Source organism: Orycteropus afer, unplaced genomic scaffold (genome assembly GCF_000298275.1).
Source record: "Orycteropus afer afer isolate SDZICR_OR568_19922 unplaced genomic scaffold, OryAfe1.0 scaffold00181, whole genome shotgun sequence".
Classification (NCBI taxonomy): domain Eukaryota; kingdom Metazoa; phylum Chordata; class Mammalia; order Tubulidentata; family Orycteropodidae; genus Orycteropus; species Orycteropus afer.
In genome coordinates, this window is record NW_006921768.1 from 6,781,716 (window position 1) to 6,792,941 (window position 11,226).

Genomic DNA, 11,226 nt, shown 5'->3' on the forward strand with positions numbered 1-11,226 from the left:
AATTCACTGGTCTTAACATGTTCCCCAACATCCTGAAGCAGCTGGCTTGATAGAATGATGGAATGGCCTCCTGAAAACACAATTATGGTGCCAGCTAGGTGGCAATACCTGGAAGGGTTGGGGCAATGTTCTCCAGGAGGCTGTATATACTCTTAACCAGCATCCAATATATGGTTCTGTTTCTCCAATAGCCAGGATTCAATGGGTCCCGGAACCAAGGGTTGGAAACAGGAGTGGTACCACTCACTATTACCCCTAGTGACCCACTCAAAAAATTTTTGCTTCCCTATGCTCTGCAGGTCTGGAGATCTTAGTCCCAAAGGGAGGAACACTCCCATCTGGAGACACAATACTGATTGCATTGAACTGGAAATTAAGAAAGCTACTCGGCCATTTTGGCTTCCTCATGCCTCAGGATCAACAGACAAAGAAGGGTATTACTGTATTATCTAGTGTGACAGATCCTGATTACCAAGGGGAAATTGGATTGGCTTTACATAATGGAGGTAAAGAAAAATATGTCTGGAATACAGGAGATTCTTTGGGACATCTCTTAGTACTCCCATGCCCTGTGATTAAAGTCAAAGGAAAATTACAGCAACCCAATTCTGATATGACTGCTAATGGTCCAGACCCCTCGGGAATGAAGGTTGGGTCACCCCACTACAACCAGCTGAGGTGTTTGCTGAGGGCAAGGGGAATACAGAATGGGTGGTGGAAGAAGGTAGTTCTGAACATCCGCTATGACCACATGACCGGCTGCAGAAACGAGGACTGTGATTGTTATATTTCTTCATTGTATATGTGCATCAAATATTTTTGTTTCCTTCTGTTATGAACTGTGAATAAGGTTAATGCATTTTGGTCGTATATGTGTTAGCGTATCATGTTAGGTGCAAATATGACGTTATAATTATCCTTATTTAGAGATTATATATGGTTAAGAAGATGCGTACAACTGCCAAGTTGAAAAGGGGTGGACTCTGATAGTTGGAGCTGTGTGTCAACTTGGCTGGACCACAATTCTGTGTGGTTTTAAGCTATTGTGATGTGGTTATTCCCATGATGGGATCAGATGATTATGTTTTGAGCAGCCAATCTGTTGAAAGGGAGTTTCCAAAGGGAGGAACACTTCCACCTGGAGACACAATACTGATCGCATTGAACTAGAAATTAAGAAAGCCTGCTTCCAGTATATCTATGGACATCCTGGGAAAAGAGACATTCCTCTGTGGTTTGGGATCTGTTGTGCTGCCTGTGAGTGAACTGTCTGTGAGTGAACAATCCACCATTCAGCCTAGAGATCTTGGATTCGTCATTTGTTGGAGTCAACAGCCAGTACACTGCCTGCCAACCTTGAGTTCCTCAGCCCCTGCAGCTGCAAGAGTCAGGAAAAGCCTCCAGCTTGACGTATGACCCAAGAACTTTGGACTTAGCAGCTTCTGTAAGTGTGTGAGCCATTTTCCCAAAATAATTCTCTCTCTCTCTCTCTCTCTCTTTCTCTCTAAGCTTTACTGGTTTTGTTTCTCTAAAGAACCCAGTCTAACACAAAACCATTGACCTTTAGATTAGCAGCCAAGTACCTCACCATTGTGCCACCAAGGCTCCTTATGTGCATAACTGAAGTGCTTGAATATAAGTAAAATATATAGAATGTTTACATGCATAAACAAGCTATACACAGATTCACAATAAATCCCATTTACACCATTAATGTTACCATCCCTGCTCCTTTTCTCCTCTTCAATCACACTTTCTGTAAATATATATGTATATAAGAGTTTATGCTTTTGCCTGTAATCAAAGATGAGTATATGTTTCTGTGTGTTTATTAACACTCACCAAAAACAAAAAAACAAACTCACTGCCGTCAAGTTGGATCCAACTCATAGCGACCCCTCCTTGGGTTTCCGAGGCAGTATCACTATTGAAGTAGATGGCCCAATCTTCCTTCTGAGGAGAGGCTGGTGGGTTTGAACCACAAGCCTTCTGGTTAGCAGTTAAGTGCCTTAGGCAGTATGCCACCAGAGCTCCCCTTATTAACACTATTACAAGTATTATTTTTTTAACCTTCTGAGCTTTAAAGAAGATAAAGATCAAACCTCTTTCTATATTTGTAAACTGCTGAAGTTGTTTGCATTCCTAATATGAGACTTCCAAGGTCATGAGCCACAATCATTTCAGATGGTAAAAATAATGCAAAATGTTACCTGAATATTCAAGAAGAGCCAGGAGTATCCTACACTTCACCTCTGCAAAGAAAGAGAAGACATCAGTTAGTTATTCAATCCTTTTCTGCCACAAACATCACATTTGAACTTTGTACTAAAAATTAGTACTATATTATTATTATATAAATGAAAATTTTATTCACTTGACATACTATTTTCCTATCTACATATATATATATATATATATATATATATATATATATATGTATGTATATATATTATACATTGTTTATGATCCTAAAATAGCTTACAGCTCAGAATTATATGCATCTATGAAACACCATTCAGATCTTGTCACCTCTGTAAGTTATCCTTAAATGCTTCAAGCTGCATGGTGTTGTCTAATCTCCTACAGCTATTATGGTCTTTATCAATAAAATGTCAAATAATGCTTTTGCTACTGTTATGTACCCTTTTTTTAAAAAACGTACAGACCTTCTTTTCTGATGTAGAAGTCAAGGTACTGCCCTTGAGAACAGAGAAATGACCAAATATTTCCAAATGTTCCTCTTCCCTCTCCTTTCCTACACAGAGCCAATGGCAATGGATGTTTGGTAAATGTATATTAACATCCTACTCAGTGTTATATGTCCAATGAGTATTGTGTCCATTTGCTTCCAATTGGTGAATACTTTAATTCCAATAGGTAAATATAAAAACTTACGGAGTTTCTTGCATATGCCTATTCATATGGGAAATGAAAAGAAGATCAGGTTGCATCCTATTCTAGAAAGGCTCATAATAGAGGAAGAGAGATAAAGTAACCCATGAGTAATGCAGGCAATACTTGAAAGCACATTACATTTGATAAGCAGGGCTGCAAGAGCTAAAGGATTTCAGAGGCAGGAAAGTATGCTGAACTAAGAGTCAAAAGACTCAACTATTGGTCACTAGCTTTGTGGCCTTAGCAAATCACTGGATTACTAAAAATTGCTATCCATTTAAAAGTTGCCTATAAAAATATCTACCTTACATATTCATGAGCCTGGGTAGGAAAAATAAGTAGGAATGTATATGAAAATTCTTTGAAGTGCTACAAACATGTGAAGCACTGTTATTGTAATCTGGATTTAATTTTATTGGTATAGAATTCTAAATGAGCCTAGAGGAAAATTAAAAAAAAAAAAATTGTGAAGAGGAGTAGAGGTATAATCCAAAATAGCAAAGTAATAAAATAGAGGATTAGAACCAGCTATCTATCAATCTAGGGCAGAGAGTTTCAATATTATTATGAGATTGAGATTGCAATACAACCAGAAAGTCCTATCGAGAAATGGCTTCTAACATCAGATTGAAGAATCTAGACATATATAACAGTGAAACAACATAAGATTCTGGGTCAGGGTATTGAAATTATGAACATGGAATTTTAGGACGATAAATCTGATAATGGCATATATGAATCACAAAAGATGAGATGGGGGATTAGTTAGAAAAACATTGCAGTTACTGAGGTATGAAGAAAAAAGGAAAACATTCGAGAGACTTTTGATTAAAAGGAGCTTTTGGGTTATTGTGACATAGGCAAACAAACAACAAACAAACAAACAAGGATCTGAAAAATGACAAAGTTATTGGAAATAATGGGAGCTTTTGAAAGGAGTACAATTTTTGTAGGGAGCAAAGAGTTGAAAATGAGTTCACTATTAGACATTGGCACTTAAGGTGATGGTGCGATAATCCAACAAAAATATCCTTTGGTTGGCTGATAATACATTTGAGCTGAGAGATTTAACAGAAAATAACCAGCACTAAGGCATTTGACTGCTAACCAGAAGGCTGGCAGTTCAAACCCACCAGTCATTCCTCAGAAGGAAGGTTGGGCAATCTATTTGAGTAGTGATACCTCCTTGGAAACCCAAGAACGGGTTGATATGAGTTGGATCCGACTCAACAGCAGTGAGTTTGGATTGGTTTTGAATAGATCATAAACCATACAACAAATCTCTCCCCATTTAATCCATTATCTGCTCTATTTTACCTTCAGTTTAGCAGTCTATGAATGGATGAGTACATAATAATATAATTTATAAATGGCAGTGTAACAGTAAGGATTCTAAATAAAGATCATAGAACTATATTTTGAAATCAGAGACTGTAGAATAGCAGAAATAATATGTATTCAGCTATGTGCTCTAAGAAAAAAGCATTATGTTGCTTCAGTCTTGAGTCCATGCGCAAAAAACCTGTAGCTAAGACAATGGTTGGTATTTGTGCTTGTTGGTTCAACTGCAGGGTTTTCTGTTTGGAAATTTATTTCTGCTACAGAACCAAAAATCACAGAACAGAACTTTAGTAGCTTACTTGTTTTTCCCTTAGAATAAGTGTAATGTTTCAGAAATAATTGAATACTATGACATGGTTTCTTACTTGATGTAATTTAATTTTATATTAATATAACAATATACTAAGCATGAAATTCTGACAAGTTGGCATTATAATAAATTCCCAGCCAAGACCTAATCTATCATTAAATAAGTCCACATATAAAGGCAATTTAGGAAGTAGGATAAAAATTACTTTCAGTTGAAATAGGATGTTTTCCTGTTGAACTGATGAGGTTACTTGAGTATCTCTACACAATAAGCAACTGATTTTGAAGGATTCTAAAAAGGCTGCTTCCATCCAATATAAAAGGATCTGACACCACACCAAAAAAAAAAAAAAAAACCCACAAAAACTCACTGCCATTGAGTCGATTCCGACTTATATCAACTCCTCCTTGAGTTTTCGAGGTGGTGTCTCTATGGAAGTAGAATGCTCAGTCTTCCTTCCGAGGAGTGGCTGGTGGGTTTGAACTGCCAGCTTTCTGGTTAGCAGTCAAATGATAACACACAGACTACTAGAAAATGGCATCTTGCCCTTTCTCTCAGAGGTGAATGAACAATTGTAAATTAATCATTTTAAAAGACTCACTTAACATTTTGACAATCACAGTTCTTATCCAAAGAGACAGCGCATCTCACTGAATCTTGCAACCTTACAACTTAAATTCCCCAGAACTGGTGGCACCATTGACCACAGCACCAACCAACGAACTGTTGGGTTCCGTGATCAAAAGTAGCATCAAGAGTCACAACATCAAGCAATCAGTCAATTAGCATGTGTGTATTGCTGTCTGTCATTTCTATCAGTTGTTTATATATATATATGAGATATACAAGCCATAAAAGCAAAAACTGTTTGAAAACTAAGATTCTTAAAATGAATACTCTATAAAAAATTAAGCTTTTTATCCTTCATTGGAAGTTTATATCTTATTAATGATTAAACTCTTCAAAAAAACAAACGAAAAGGGTATTAAAGATATCTCTGTTCCTTATCTATTTTGCATTTACTTTACAGAAAATAAGAATAGCTGTAAAGTATAACTTTGGGGAGTGTCTGGCATCTACTCAGTACAATATTCAGTAAAAATATGCCTTTTATTCAGTAAAGCAAATCCCTAAATGCCCTACACTTAACTCCCTTTTAAAAATATATTTAATATTTTGTTCTTATTTGTTTTGGGGAAGAAATTCTGGTGGTGTAGTGGTTAAGGCATTTGGCTACTAACCAAAAAGTCAGTGGTTCAAACCCAACATCTGTTCCACATAAGAAAGATAAGGCAGTCTGCTTCTGTAAAGATTGGAAACCCACTAGGGTTGCTATGTGTCAGAATCAAATCAATGGCAGTGAGTTTGGTTTGTTTTTTTGGGGGGCGTTTTAAATTCAGAATTTTCACTAAATGGGATGCTGCAATGTGTCACAGGTAGCCATTATATTCTGATATAAAATGAAAGTGTAGCCAAGAAATTCAGCTCTTGAGAACAAAATATTTCATCCCACAATAGAGTTGCTGTGATTTATTTGGAGAAGTTTTCCATATTTGTACATGCTCCCTCTCTACTGATCTATAAATAATACCCAAATTGCTATGTTTAAGTGTATTACTAAGCAGATAATTTATTAATCATACAACTCTTAAACCATCTCCCTCATTTAATAAATAGGGAAACTGAAGTCCAAGGAGTGAAGTGACAGGCTTAGACCCCATGAAGTACAAGGAACTATTCCTTGTCAGTAAAGTGTAAAGCTCAAGAGATGATCTTAAGAAAGTCAATTAAAAGACTCTAATCAAAAGTTCAACCACACATACACACACACACACACATACACACAAAACTGCTAAATTCTCTAATTAACCCTAAAAAAAAATAAAATAGTACTGGGTAGAGTTATGCTAATTCTGCTGAGTCTTATGTACCATTTTCAATTTACTAAATAAATGAGGAATAAAAATGTAAAATATAGGCGTATTTACTTTATGAGTTTCTCAACATTAGCACTATTGACATTTGGGGCCAATTCTTTGTTGTGAGGGGTTGATTTGCATATTGTAAATGTTCTCTTCTCTCTAGATCCAGTAGCATCTTTTCCCCCAAAGGAAAACAAAACAAAGGAAAAATCTCCAGAGATTGCCAACAACTGGTAGATAGCACTGGTCTAATCATTGGCAAGAAATAAAGTGATGTAGTTATATTTTAAATTAGATAAATTTTTATTTCATCTTTTTTTTTTTTTTTCCATGATCATTTTAGAAACTCTCTGAAGTCTCTACTTATAACTCTAACCCAAAACAGCATAGGATCAGATACAACTGAGTTGTCCAGAAGCATTACATTCTAATTCCAATGTGTACCTATCATGGGCTGTTGAGTAAAGAATGTTATGATAGTTAGTAACAACCAACTCAACCAAAACTTCTGAAAAAGAAACTTAGACAAGAATAATGCAACATACATTATTATTTTCATTTGCACCAACATTCAAAATGTATTTTTTAGGCTTTCCATAAACTTTAACTCCATGCCTTTTATGAATCTATTAGAATCTTTTCCAATATGTTTCACATTATAAAATATTAAGTCCTGTCCACATTCCCTTTGTCTTCATAAGCATGAGTCCTTATTTCAGTCACCAAGAACGTTCTCGATGATAAAATTTACATTGTTTAGATTCTTGAGGCACAAAGTTCTGAAATCTTATTCCTTATTTATCTCCCCCTTCTTCATACTTTCAATCCTTTTAGTTTCCTCACAATACGAAATGTTACAAAAACTACTCAAGGAGCTTCTAAAACTCAAAACTCACTGCCTTCAAGTTGGTCCCAACTCATAGCAACCTCTCCTTTGGGTTTCTGAGGCGGTATCTCTACAAAAGTAGTTTGCCAAATCTTCCTTCCAAGGAGTGGCTGATGGGTTTGAACCGCCAGCCTTCTGGATAGCAGTCAAATGCCTTGGGCACTACACCCTCAGAGCTCCCAGGAATCAATAAAAATAAGCAGCCTAATTGTGTTAAATGTGCAAAGAATATAAGAGTAAATTAACAGAGACTCTCCAAACCAGAAACAAAATTCACTGCCATAGCGAGTCCCATTAGGTTTCCAAGGCTGTAAATCTTTACAGAAGCAAATAGCCTCATCTTTCTCCCATGGAGTGTCTGAGTGGGTCTGAACCACTGACCTTTTGGTTAACAACCTAATGCCTTAATCATTACATCATCAGAGCTCCTTAACAAAGACCCCACCAAAAACCAAAAATCAAACTCATTGTCATTGAGTCACTTCTGACTCATACTGACCCTTCTTTGGGTTTCTGAGGTGGTACTTCTACAAAGTAGATTGCCCAGTCTTCCTTCTGTGGAGTGGCTGGTGGGTTTGAACCTCCAGCCTTCTGGTCAGCAGTCATATGCCTTAGGCACTACGCCACCAGAAGTAGATAGGGAAAAGTATATATGCTCACCAGTAATCAGAGAAATGAAAAGTTAAACCACAATAACACATAGTTTCATCAGTGTGGCCTAGTCTGGTGGTGTGGTGCCTAAGGCATTTGACTGCTAACCAGGAGGCTGGAGGTTCAAATCTACCAGCCCCTCCTCGGAAGCAAGATTGGGCAATCTACTCCTGTAGAGATAGCACCTTGGAAACCCAAGGAGGGGTTGCTATGAGTCACAATCGACTTGATGACAATGAGTTTTAACACATAGTTTCATCAGTGTGGCCAAGTCTTTAACTTTGAAAATTCCAGGTTTGAGTGAGGATATAGAAAAAGGGGAACTTTAATATACGCTAATTGGAAGTATGAATTGGGATGACCAATTTGGAGGGCAACTTGCCCATATGTAGCAAATATCTAGTAAGGAGTCCATAGTTGGTGCAAAAGGTTAACTAGCTTGACTGGTAACCAAAAGGTTAGAGGTTTAAGTCCACCCAGAGGCATCACTGAAGAAAGCCTGGCAATCTACTTGCAAAAAATCAGCCACTGAACACCCTGTGGGGCAGAGTTCTACTCTGACACATATGACATCACTAGGAATCAGCATTAACTGCAAGGCAAATGGTTATTGTAAATATCTCATAAAGATTTGCATAACCCAGGACCCAGCAGCTCACTCCACTCAAATAGATACACTGAGAGCCTTGGGCAAGAAGGTTGCAGTACTGTTTGCAATGACAACAAAAAAGAAATAAATCATCCATCAACTAAGGAATCAATAGGTACCTGGTATTATATAAAAGAGAAAATGAATAAACTGGAATAAACCACTATGGAGAAATATCATTCACATAATACTGACTTTTTTTTAAAGCAACTTATAAGAGAAATATGACCAATTATATAAAATTGTAAAACACATAAAATCACATATTTAAAGAATATCTATATATTTAATAAGAGTGTAAAGACCTGGATGAGAGTGATAAACTCCAAACTCAGGAATTTATCTTGAAGGGAAATGAGATGGAGAGACTACAAAGGGGAATTTATTTTTCCTTGTTATTTTTTTAAGCTGGCATTTTTACATACACATTTGATTCTTTATTCCCTTTGTACATCTAAAATACATCATTTGCTTAATTTTTAAAAAGGCGACACTGAGCTCTTGATTTGAGTGGGTTTTTTAAATCATTACCGCCAATGGCATATAATGTTCTTTGCATTTCATCCTGACCTTCAACAAATTTTCTGATGTTCTGTGCAAGATTCCGGACACTGCTGGGAAGATTCCAAGGATCCTGCTTGATGTGAAGCCTTAACCTTTTTGGACAACTCAGCTTAGGTTCCATTTCCTGCTGAAATTCTAAACAAACACAAAAAATCTCTCCTAAATTCCAACCATTTACAAAACAGTTAACGGGCTTATACCCCCAAGAAAACAGTTAACGGGCTTATACCCCCAAGAAAACAGTTAACTGGCTTATACCCCCAAGAAAACGAAACCCACTGTCATCAAGTCAATTTCAACTCATAGCAACAAGCCCATAGACTTCAGAATCTTCTTTCTTTATCACTGTATTCCTACAATATTATCATGGTGATAGTTTAACTACATCAGAGGAAAGAATTTGCTGAGTTTGAAACTATCAACTTTGAATGTTATTTCCTTACAATGTATGAACAAAGAAGCAACTTTTAGATGAAAACTCTATTTTCAATATCCTAGACTAGATGTCTGAAAGTGACAGCTTTCTATCTGTGCTGTTTAGCTATTCTGTTTCCCACCCCTCCATTCCCCACTGCTTCTCCTCCCCCACTTGGACAAAACCAAGTAGACTTGGCACTAGGTTTCAGCAAAAGCAATTAAACACTGAAATCTCTTCATTTTATTCAGTTATTTTCAGCCTGACCCTTTAAGCACCCTTAGGGATTAAACCTTTGAATCTTCCTAGGAAATTTAAGTCCTATTGACTCTCTCTATATATATATACATACATATATATAGAAAAATTAGTAAAATAGATGTAGTATTCAGCAAATTATGAAACATGAGAAAATAGAATCATTTATCTCATATTAGGATTGTGCTTGATGACTATAATCTTTGTCATTTTTTGTTTTGCCACTGCTTCTAACAGTTGCTTTTTAACCTTACCTTGTAATCCTCGACCAGGTGTGAGGTACTTGGTTTGCTCAAAAGCCCTCACTACAGCTTGCCCTTTTAGGAGATTGGTAATCGAATCCACCTATAAATAGCATAGATGTCTGAGAGTTACTTACTTCTCATAAACCTAATATATATTTCTAGCAGTAAATCTCATATTTTTTTTTTCCTAACATAACGATTATTTTTGAAATCCTATGATGCTTACAAAATGTGCTTTTAAATAAAATGTTGGGATAAACTATCTGATGAAATTTGCATTGACATTTCTTACTATCCTATCATATATTAATATAAAAGAAATATTCCACTCATAAAAGAAATTACAAGTTCTGGAGTTACCTCCCCCCCCCAAAAAAAAAAAAAATTACAAAACTGAAGATATTGGTATTTTTTCAAAGTGGTAAAATCTTCTATACTACAAATTCTGGTTATGGATATAGATATAGATATATACACACATATATAGGTGATGTAGTGCCTAAGATACTTGACTGCTAACCAGAAGGCTGGCAGTTCAAAAACACTAGTCACTCCTCAGAAGGAAGATTGGGCAATCTACTTCTATAGTGATACTGCCTCGGAAACCCAAGGGGGGGGTCGCTATGAGTCAGAGATGACTCGATGGCACATACCAACAACAACATAGTGTGTACGTGTGAAATACCTATTTTTTAAAAAAATTAGGAATAAAGTTACTATGACATATCTTAAAAGATTCTGAAAATCCTCAAAGAAACAAATAATAAAAGAATAACTCTTATGTGTTCCAAGGACTATAAAATATCTGATGTTCTCAAGAACCCTTTGAGTTATTTGAAGAAGGAATCCATTAAAAACTGCAGATAATGAAGTGATGGAGGAAAAGGAACAGAGTGAAGGCCTTCATTATATAGTAACTCCCACATGTCTTTACTACACCCAAAAAGGGATTGCTGATACTTTAGTCTGCAGAAAAAAGATCCACCCCTCTCCTCCCATACCTGGCTGAAAAGATGTTCAAGGCAACTGTGTATCTTGTCCTGTTTATCATGAGAAATGCGAACACTCAGGGGAAGTTCATCACCTAGAT

General features: G+C 36.4%; 1 protein-coding gene across 1 annotated transcript in view; it reads right to left on the minus strand.

Moving 5' to 3' along the window:
* PREX2 (phosphatidylinositol-3,4,5-trisphosphate dependent Rac exchange factor 2) overlaps positions 1 to 11,226 on the minus strand; it is a 466,421-nt gene that overhangs the window by 137,777 nt on the left and 317,418 nt on the right. The window contains exons 28-31 of the mRNA XM_007947357.2: positions 11,138 to 11,220; positions 10,146 to 10,236; positions 9,225 to 9,353; positions 2,211 to 2,252 (exon numbers count right to left, since the gene is read on the minus strand). Coding sequence (XP_007945548.1) covers positions 2,211 to 2,252; positions 9,225 to 9,353; positions 10,146 to 10,236; positions 11,138 to 11,220 — 345 coding nt within the window. The remainder of the gene's footprint in view (positions 1 to 2,210; positions 2,253 to 9,224; positions 9,354 to 10,145; positions 10,237 to 11,137; positions 11,221 to 11,226) is intronic.